The sequence below is a fragment of the Sinocyclocheilus grahami genome, unplaced genomic scaffold (assembly GCF_001515645.1).
Source record: "Sinocyclocheilus grahami isolate Dianchi unplaced genomic scaffold, SAMN03320097.WGS_v1.1 scaffold104.1, whole genome shotgun sequence".
NCBI classification, from domain to species: Eukaryota; Metazoa; Chordata; class Actinopteri; order Cypriniformes; family Cyprinidae; genus Sinocyclocheilus; species Sinocyclocheilus grahami.
In genome coordinates this window covers 4,988-15,701 of record NW_015505283.1, presented here as the reverse complement: position 1 = coordinate 15,701, position 10,714 = coordinate 4,988, and the positions used below count along the sequence as shown (strand labels likewise).

General features: G+C 38.3%; 1 protein-coding gene across 1 annotated transcript in view; it reads left to right on the top strand.

Annotated features, from left to right (window-relative positions):
- The window catches only part of LOC107588472 (t-SNARE domain-containing protein 1-like), a 68,278-nt gene extending 59,321 nt beyond the window's left edge, over window positions 1-8,957 (top strand). Inside the window, exons 5-8 of the mRNA XM_016276573.1 lie at window positions 5,321-5,411; window positions 5,628-5,702; window positions 7,563-7,619; window positions 8,735-8,957. Of these exons, the coding sequence (XP_016132059.1) occupies window positions 5,321-5,411; window positions 5,628-5,702; window positions 7,563-7,619; window positions 8,735-8,740 (229 nt within the window). The 3' untranslated portion in view covers window positions 8,741-8,957. The remainder of the gene's footprint in view (window positions 1-5,320; window positions 5,412-5,627; window positions 5,703-7,562; window positions 7,620-8,734) is intronic.
- Window positions 8,958-10,714: the final 1,757 nt, after the last annotated feature.

The following is a 10,714-nucleotide window of genomic DNA, read 5'->3' as shown; positions in this document are numbered from 1 at the left end:
TGTGTGTGTGTGTGTGTGTGTGTGTGTGTGTCTTTTTTGTTTTGTTCTGAAATTGTCAAATAATAAGAAGCGTTTAAAAAAATAAGACAATAAAACCAGGCTGTAAATACTGTATGGCTGAGAAACAAGCTGAGCAATACAGGGAGGAAGTGATGTGAGAAATACAATGAAACACCTTACGAAAAGAAAAAAACATTGTGTTCCTTACACAGCTGTCTAAAACTAAATAAAAACTCACAAAAGTAAATACCCTCTAGACTTCACACAGCATGACCTCAGTACATCACACATCTGAGGGAGAGAAGTAGCTTTTTAGTCACTTTAACAAGTATCTTTGTGTTACATTCTGACTTCCAGGTATCAAGTCAGGATTTGAAATTAGATTTGTAAAGGTTATGCAAGGCAGCGTGGAACTACAAAGTTTGTCTGTTAAGATTGTGAGTGTGAGATATTGCAGAACTGCACAGAGGGCGAAACTGGGGGAAGCTGTCACACTTTTTACTCCAGTCAATATTTTTCAGGGTTTTCTTTTTGCATACATACCTTAGTCTTGAATTAATTATTAAATTCATGTTTAGCTTATGTGACTATGTGCCCTAAAGCAGGGCTATTATATGCTTTTCATCAGAATTTAAACATTAAATTCATGAAGTGATTGTTGTGGAAAACCTTTTTTTTTTTTAATTGTAATCAACTACAAACATGTGACAACTTCCCCCTACTAGACGTTTATCTCTAAATCAAACACAAGTGTGTTTGTGTGAACTTTGCCATACAATCTTAAAGGTTCTTCATTGGCATCAATGCCAATATGGAGTCTTTCAATTTCACAAAAGATTTTTATAGTTCTTTAGATTATTCACATTTAGAAAAAAATGGTTCTTTTAAGAACTGTTTTTTGCAACATTCTTTGGAGAACCTGAAAACTTGTTCTTCTATGGCATTGCTTTGAAAACCCCTTTTTTTGGACACTTTTAAAGGGGTCATATGATTCGATTTAAATTTTCCCTGCATAAAGAAGATCTGTAAAGTTGCAAAGACTAAAGTTTAAAATCCAAAGAGATATTCTTTATAAAAGTTAAGAGTCAGCCACACCTACCTAAAATTGCTCGTTCTAACACGCCCCCACATATCTACGTCACGATGTGGAAAGATTTGCATAACGCTGCCCAAATGTTCATGCAAAGAAAGAAGGCGTAACTTTTATTCTCGCTGTAGTATTGTTGCCGCCGCCATGTCATGAAGGCACTGTGTGATTCGTTGTGAAAGCAAAACTACTTTGTTTGGCCTTCCAAAAGAGGACGATATCCGCTTCGTCATGCCTAGAGCTGATCCGTGCTGGTTGCTGAGGAAATACAACAACTTTGCGCTGTGGATCGCTGGGTCGGCTTTCACCGTGGATGAAGCGGAGTCCAGCCCGGGGTCGTCACATGTGGTTGCCGCAAGCCCTCCGGATGGTCCTTCGTCGAATCCGCCGGCCGCGCCGTTCTCAAGCCCACCGGCCTCCGCTCACTCTAGGCCGCCACCGCTCACTCTAGGCTGCCGTGTGTAATGTTGTGTTTCGTTGTGAAAGCGAAGCTACTTTGTTTGGCCTTCCAAAAATGGACACGATTAGAAATCAGTGGTTAAGTTGTATTTACAACACTGTTCCAGAACACTTCAACCCAAATATTCAGATGTGTGCAGCTCATTTTATGGAGGACGTTTCCTGATCCTGGTAGAGTAGACTACAATGCCGGCTGTTCTGACTCACAGACTGTAAGTAAATTTTTTATATTTAAAGAATTTGCCACTGATGATTCAAACACGAGTTTTGGGCAGTGTAGAGTAACACTTGTTGTTTGTCCTTTCTCCGATCACAAATGCAGACATGGTTTTATATTTACGCAGCGCGATGCAACGCAACGCGTAAAAAGACAGTATAAGTCATTATAATCCATAATTATGTCCCCACTGGATGCTATGAATGCCTCATTTATAATGGGTTTTCATGTTTTTGAATCGTCGCTCCGGCCAGACAGGGCATCATCACAATATGGTAGGGGCGTAACATTTCCGTCACATGCTTGAAGTATTCGGCCAATCATAACGCACTGGATAGCTGGCCAATCACAGCACACCTCACTTTTTATGAGCTTTGTAAAAATCGATGCGTTTCAGAAAGGCGGGGCATAGAGGAGAAACAATAATGTACAGTGTGTGGAAAATAATGTGTTTTTTAACCTTAAACCGCATAAACACATTTCATTACACCAAATACACAAAATAAAGTTATTTTTAGCAACATCATATGACCCCTTTAAGAGTGTAAGTAAGCATCTGAAAGTTTTCCATGGCTTCCAATTGTGCCATTACCATGTCTATCGTTGTCTGTTTGGCCTTGGCCTCCTCATTTTCCATCTTCTCATAGATTCACTCAATGATCTCCAGTAGCAGTCAAAGCAGAGGAAGATTCAAATACTCCTCTGCCAACTCAACAGACACTAAACATGCTAAATGCGGACCATGACTAAACAGCATTCGGGGAAATAAACTGCTGGATTTTGAATATGTGGGATGAGTAATAACAGAACTTTTCCACCGCTGCGTGGTGACCCTTGAGATTGTGTAGGCCATATTGAGTTTCACATGTTACTGTTGAGGGAACACAGGAAGCTGTCATTGAGGGCGTATTGAAGGTGTTCTGTGGATCACAGTGTGCAATATAATGAGGTTGAGTCATGGACGTTTCAAAGGGCTTTATTTGTACAACTGCCATGACTAAACCAAGGCATTATTCTTGAGTTATAAAACGATTTATAGCAGTTACATTTTTATTTATCACAGGCAGCAAAAAATGTCTCTCACCAGAGGTTTGTTTCCTGTTTTTTTTTTGTCCTAATGGGACTTTCTTCCCTCCTCCGATTGGATTGGTTTTAAATAGAGTAAAGCAAGTCTTCTGTGGCCTGGCCTTGTCCTTCTGGTCTTTTTTCTTTCCCCCTAGTCTTTTCTGCCTCTGTTTCTTTGTTGAATATTCGTCAGTTTTTTCAGTAACTGCATTTCACAGAGGACATTTATGTTCTGTTATCTCGGGCACCAGGTTAACTACTGCTAATGTGACATTGGCAATGGCATAACACGTATGCAAATGATGCCACGCTGACCTTTTGTCTATGCCTCAGTCAGTGTTGTGTTGGTGCATGTGATGCTTGTGATTTTCAAATTGTCGACTTCTTAAAGGTATAGTTCACCAAAATCTGTCATTATTGACTCACCATGTTATTCCAGATTAGCAATGCCAGGAGGGGTCTTCAAATTAAAAGTACTGGAGGGGAGAAAAAAAAAAGTTTTTACATTTTAGCCATCATTGTAGTACACTTTTAGGCAGGAGAAACTATGCTCTCTCCAAAAATCTCAGCCAGCAATATTAAGTCCATGCATGCAGAACTGTAGAGGAGTGAGTCATTGCTCATGTTCAGCCTTGAAATGGCCCGATAAGGTTAAAAAAAGTGCCCAAAGTTAAGCTTTATGGTCGAACTGCTCAGCCACGTTCCCCTATTCTCTGGTGTGTGTGATTAGAATGTTCACTGTGGACCTCTGGTTTTTTTGTTCACATAGCACGACTGCTGCCACCGCTATTGTTACAGGTGCTTTTCCGCTCGACTGGTCTCGTTTCTCTCTTGTGGACTGAGAACGACAGTGACATGCCCCCACCCATAACGAATGCGCGAGAGATGTTTCTGCCTGACGCCTCTCTCCTCGTTTCCTTCCTCGCTTTTTAAATCAATATTTGAGTGGGAGGTGGGCCCCACGTTCACCACCACATATCTCTGGGGACCAGGAGGGACTATGGCCGGTGGTCTTGGTTTGAGTTTTAAAGGAAGGGATCAGACGGAGCAGGGCACAGACACTAAATCAATGGTCTTATCCAAACCCCTCGCTCCACATGAGGAGAAAGCGGAATTTCTATCAGGAGATTATATTTGCTCACCAGCTTCTGACCCGTTGGCCCCTTTTTCCCTTCTATCTTCCATCCAGCTCAGAACTGCAAATAATGTACAGCCAGGCTCAAGTTTTCAATGTCTTTAATTCTCTCACTTTTGCCTCCTTTCCGGTCTTTTTTGGGCCACGTTTCCTCCTTTTTCACCCCCATTCCAGAGATGGATTATGACATTGACGTACCCAGGGCACGGATGTCTCAGGGGCTCTTCACATAGAAAGCATTCTAGCGTTAAGAAAATGGCTAGATGGAGGAATAGAAGTGAACCAAAGGCGCACTTATGGGTGCATGAAATCCCATACAGCATTTATCCCACCCCTAGATTGCTTTGATTGGTCAATGGTTTAAAATAGACATTATGTGCAACATATCACATTTTTAACTTGCAAGCACCTAAACTTGACATTGCTGTATTATTTGGCATAAAACAAATTTCGGAATTAAAGATTTGGCTTCCTTTCAATACATGAATGTGAATTTGAATCAAATTGTCTGTACAGTTTCAGTTTGGATCACCATGACAGGAAGAGGAATTGTTTGTCAATTCAAAGAAATGTAAGGTAATGCATCTGTCTGTATACTCTATATACCTTATAAAACTTCAAGGCTTTTTAAGCTCTAAAACTTTTTGTCAAGCCAACATTCAAAATTTGAAAAACTTTGCATTTCATTTTAAGTTTATTTCCATTTAAATTTTAATTGCAATTCTGCATCTGGTTTGCCACGCCAATTCAAATTTCTCAATTAAAATCTGAATCACAACCCTGAAATCTAGTAAATATGATCCGTTACTGTAACCCTTTAGGGACCCCCTGTTGGTCTGGAGCCTTATGCAAATGTTAGACAGTACTGTGGATTGGTCTCTTTCTTCCCGTTTATGTATGCGATCATAAATATTACCCTCCATAAACCCAATTTATGCAATCTTGATTTCTTCTGCTCTATTAATACATTCGGTACAGCAAACCTCTCAGTGCGCTGTGCTACCTTTCCTCCGTTTGATTTGCTGTCTCTGTACACAGCGTCTAATCCTTTGCTTCTCCTCCGGGGCGGCAGATTGACTCCTGCCTGGAGCCTAAAGCCTTCCTGACATCATCTGAGCTCTGCAGTCATGACACACAGTCCCTCACTGCACAGTGCTGTTCCTCTGCCGCACAGTCATTAATATTGATTTACTTAATTGGTTGAGTCTAATCCATCCAATAGGGCTGTAAACCTAGCCCAGCTTGGAGAGCATTGCACCTTGGGATAGTTAATGAATCGTTTTGAATCGTCTTCTGTGGTTTGTAAAGCATGATTACCTGTCTTTTCACCCTTCTCACTCTTCTCCCTCTCTTTCAGACATTCCACACAGCAGCAAACCAATAAAGTCATAACAAGCACAAGCCAACTTGTTAAACAACTCACTGACATCATCAGCGGGTCTTCACGGGTAAAATAAATCTTCTCTGCATCTCTCATTTTTCTTTCTTTGCTGGAACAATCATTCTTATATAAGTATAGCCAGCGATGGTGGTTTATATCATGAAGCATTCCACTGGCATTTGTACTGACAAAAATAAAATGTTGTCACGGTAAAGTTACTGTATGGCGATGTTAAACTGAACCAACGTTCATTTTAAAATCATGCTATTTTGTTTCCTCACAGCAAGACAGGCTTCGTCTGACAAGACTCAAAACAGAGCTATCCGATTCTGTGCAGCGTTATGGAGACCTGCAGAAGGTACACATGAAACACTGGCTTTCCTTTATTTGTCCACAAAATAACAAACGTGATTAGGGCTGTAAAATTTTCTGCAACAGCTGTCAATCTTGATATTAGAAATAATGCAAATTAATATTACTCAATAGGTACTTTTTTCTTTTAGCTATAAAGAAAAATAAATGTGTTGTATAAACAATTTTCACTCAAAAATTGCTGGCAAATTTCACAAACAATTCCAAACAAACAGCAAGTAACTAATTGATTTAAACTTGAAATTTTGAAGTAGAAAAACTTAAATAGTATCTTGTAAAACATACTCCGATAATCTTTGTTTTATCGCGAAAAAAGACAATAGATCCCATTATAATCAGTGATGATGTCTACAGTGTATGCGACGTAACACGGCAAATCCTTGAGAGTAAACTGATACCTCAAAAACCACAAAGTACAAAGGTGCATTCCGATTGACAGGGTCCCTACGCAGTGTTCACTGCTCCCTACTCACTTAGCACGGGATATTCGTTGAAGTGGACTTCGCTGACAATAATCGCTCATTTGGAACGCCCTAGAATGTCATCAAAGAAAGGCAACGTAGTCACGCAGATTATGATATAACAAATATTGTAATTTATTTTACTTTCAAATTTAAATATATATAAAATACATATATAATTGTGTATCTAATAAATATTTTCAAAAGTTATGTTTGGACTATTAACAGATTGTAGAAGTCTAATCTTGAGCGCTTTCTTTCCCATGCGATTTAACTTAGTTTCATCTAATCATACAATACAATATGCAAATGTAACATTCATTGCCATAACCATTCATAAATACTCTAGTTCAGGGGTGTCCAAACTCGGTCCTGGAGGGCCGGTGTCCTGAAGAGTTTTGCTCCAACCCCAATTAAACACACCTGAACCAGCTAATCAAGGTCTTCCTAGGCATACTGGAAACTTAAAGGCAGGTGTGTTGAGGCAAGTTGGAGCTAAACTCTGCAGGACACCGGCCCTCCAGGACCGAGTTTGGGCAGCCCTGCTCTAGTTTGTATAGTAATAACAACATTTATTGCAACCCCTCCATTGCAGAGCCTTTAAAAAAACGCTTTCAATGGCTCTGCTCAATCGCTACTTCTAACTGGTGACGCGGTGTGCAATGACAGTTGGGTGACTCTCCACATTCTGTGAAGTGATGTATCGATGTTCCCTTATTCCCTATGCCGTTCGCAATGCCCTCTGAACTGAACAAGTTCAATCCCTTCGGATTGGAATCTCACATAAGAAGGCGGATGTTCTTGTGAAGTCCACTTCGCAGTCCACTTACGGTTGAATGGAACACACCTCAAATGATTTGTAATTGTCGTTTTGTCGTCCAGTGTAGACAGACTTTAGCTGTTGTGGCGCGTCATGACATGACAAATGCCATGTCCAGTGTAAGATGTTTTCTTACATTGAAAACATTGTAATTAGTTAAAATTGCCTCCATTCTCACAAGATAAAATTGTGTATTTTAGTTTCCAGCGACAGTGAGCATATATAAAAAAAGTAGTTGTTATCATACTTTTGGACAGAAATACGATACTCAAAATAGGTTTTATATCTCAAAATGTTTTATTCTCACAAAGTGAAGCAATTGCACTTTTTTTTTTCCTGCCAGAGAAATAACCCTGTTGATCATGTGCTGTACAACTGCATGTTGTAAGACATTTAGTTTTAAAATAGTCCCCAGTCTCCTCGACTATATGTGTGCAGCCCATTCATTCAGCAATAATGTAAACCGTTGAAAAAAGAATCCACTGAACTTCTATTTAGCTCAGCTGCTGTCACATGCCTGGCTGTATTTGCATATTAATGTAATTTTTTTTATTTTCAATGACAGAAAATTGCAGATCGTTCGAGGGCCTTGCTTCCTCCTGCACAAAAGGACAGGAAACAGGTGAGTGGGCTTCAATATCTCAGTCCAGAAAGAGTCCACTTCTTCCTCTTTGTTCTTTCATGAGCTCTTTGACATCCCTGTGACAGTAAGATAAAGAGGGTGACTGCCTGTGTGATTGCGTGTGGATGAGGAGCTCTTTGATGCCCCTCTTTTCTCACAACTTCATTTTCTAGCAGGTCAGATATTGACTGTCAGAACTTCATGACACTTACAAATCTCAGTCCTCATATGAAGTTTGTTTGGATCCACTATGCTTTTGGTACAGAACGTGCAGCCCTGGCAATCAGAAGGTGGTCAAAGATCGGGACTGGAAGGAATATAGATCCACAAGAGGAGATACATAACCTAAATCCTTCATGCAAGATACTTAAAAGGAAAAATTCAGGCAAAAATGAAAATTCTGTCATCATTAACTCACTCGGATGTCATTCTAAAGATGCATTTCTTTCCAAAGACGTTTCTTTCTTCCATGGAAAATGAAATATTAAAGAATATCCTTTCAGATGTTTTCATATAATAAAAGTGTTAGGAAACTATATATATATATATATATATATATATATATATATATATATAAAACATGTTTTATGTTTTTTTTTTTCATGTTCCAGAATGAAGTAAGTCATATAGGTTTGCAGTGACGGGAAAATGATGACAGAATTGTTGTTTTTTTAAAGTAAACTATTCCTTTAACCCCAGATTTCTCCAGAACAAGTGATATCTTAAATTGTGTTTCAGTGTGAGAACAAAACAGAAAACATCTTGTGGAGAAGAAAGAAGATGGCTTTAGAATGACCACAGATGACAGTCCTAGTGATGTTCACTCTCAATGGAGGAGTTTCATTTGATGAAACACACTAAAACTGACATCTCAATCACCACAGCTTTGTTTTTCCAGATTCCATCAAACGTCAATTTTCAGTTCATCTGAGTTGGCTCAAGGATGTACTGATGATTGAAAGTGCTGACTGAATGATAGGAATTGTGTTCAATATTACCTGCAGTCCAACATCAGCTCAGATTGGCTCAGCTGGTATGTGACTATAGAGTCTTACAGTTTCAGGTCTGTTAAAATCCTCTGTTATTCTATTCCCTTCCCTCCTGTTGCTCTCTAGAGATGATGCTTTTATGTGAGACTCTGTCACCTGCGGCAATGTCTCTGATCTTCCGTCTCCTTCCACAATCCCCCCTGGAAACACCCGACCAGAGCAATCAAACAGGATGTGTAGTTCTAATATGAATGCCAAGAACACATCCAAAACAAACAACATGTTGAGTTGTTAGTCAAGAGTAAAACGTTTGAACGCCATGTTCTGCCGGAGTCTTTTTTTTCCCCGCCTGAGTTCAGAAGAGAACAGGGTTTGTTATCAGCACTGCCAATCTGTAAGATGATTCATGAATGTGACTCACTATTATGAACGGAAAAATCACAGCGGTATAGGCTTTTATTAAAGTACTCATGAAAATCATATGTTTAAATTAAATTCTCAACATCAAGTGTAATTTGTTATAGGCTCACTTCCCATTGCGTTGAATAAAAAGAATAACAATGTGGTGATTGGTTTGGGAGTCTGTTTCTACAAATAAGTGATTCATTTATGAATTTATTTGTTATATTTTTATTATATTTCTTTCTTTCTTTCTTTCTTTCTTTCTTTCTTTCTTTTTTTCTTTCTTTCTTTCTTTCTTTCTTTCTTTCTTTCTTTCTTTCTTTCTTTCTTTCTTTCTTTCTTTCTTTCTTTCTTTCAGCAATTTGGACACTTTATATCTTAAACTTTATCTGAGGCATAATTACCTGAGGCAGAAACAGTCTTCCATAGCTTGAGTACTAAGACAAAACAGAATACAGACAAACTAACTTTATGTTAAAGGAATTATTTAGCATCAGTCTGTTAAATGTGATCAGTGTTATTCGTTTAAGTTTGGGGGCAAGCTCTTGCTCTTTCCATTTTCACACTTTCAGCAGTCAGAAAGTGCTTTATTACCATGTTTACACACACAAGCACTGTAAAAAAATAAAAATCAAATGACTGGCAGCTACGGCTGCCAAACAAAAAATGTCAAATTAAAGTAAAATATCGTAATTGAAACAAGGAAAAATTTGTAAAATAAGGGTTTTACTCTGTAAAAAAAAAAAAAAAAAGTTCCTTAAAAAAACGGTCAAATGACTGGCAGCTATGGCTGCCAAACAAAAAACGTAAAATTAAAGTAAAATATCATAATTGAAACAAGAAAAGATTTGTACAATATTTTTTTTTCTGTAAAACCTTTAATGAAAATGTCTGTAAAATTATTGTACATATAATTGTTTAAATGAATGTACAGATATGTTATTTACAACTGTTCCGTTTATTCTTTATGTAGTCAATGTCAAATTTCCAAATGCTCTGTATAAATGTGTCAGTTATGATGGACAGTGTATAGTTACGAACTTTTTAATTGTTCAGGCTGATTTCACAGCATCCCTCAATATTGGTCAACATGCAGAAATAATTATTTAACACTAGTTGCGCTAATTTAGGTCTGGAACTCTTGTGAGAGTCACCACTTCTACAGCAGCAAACCATACGCTAAGAATTAGAGAAGAAATGTGATTGTCTTTCTCACTTGTTTAACCTTTTGCTCTTCTGACAAAAGAAAAAAAAAGTTAGAAATATCCTGAGACCTATCAATTCAAGAGAAGAGAGGAATCAGGATGCTCTGTCTTTGGATTGATTGGCGGAAAAAATGTCTCCACTGATGTAAATAACTTGCTCTTTGCTATAATTAAACCATCACTCAGCTTCAAACACTCAAAGACTGCTGACTTATATTTGAACAAACTTTATAAAAAAATTATTAAAGTTACTACGAATGACTGCAAGTCTTCAAATCAGAGGTACATTACATAATAGCACTTATCCTCCAGAGAATTTAGATTACTGAGACATTTCTGAATAAACGTCTTAAACTGGGAATATCCCATCTTGAATGAGTCATGCTGATCCTTTGACTTGGATCTGTTGACTTTATAGCAGACCCCTCTCTGTTTCTCATAGGGAATCATGTATGAACATGTCTTGTAACCCGAATATTGTGAGGAAATTCAAAGCTCA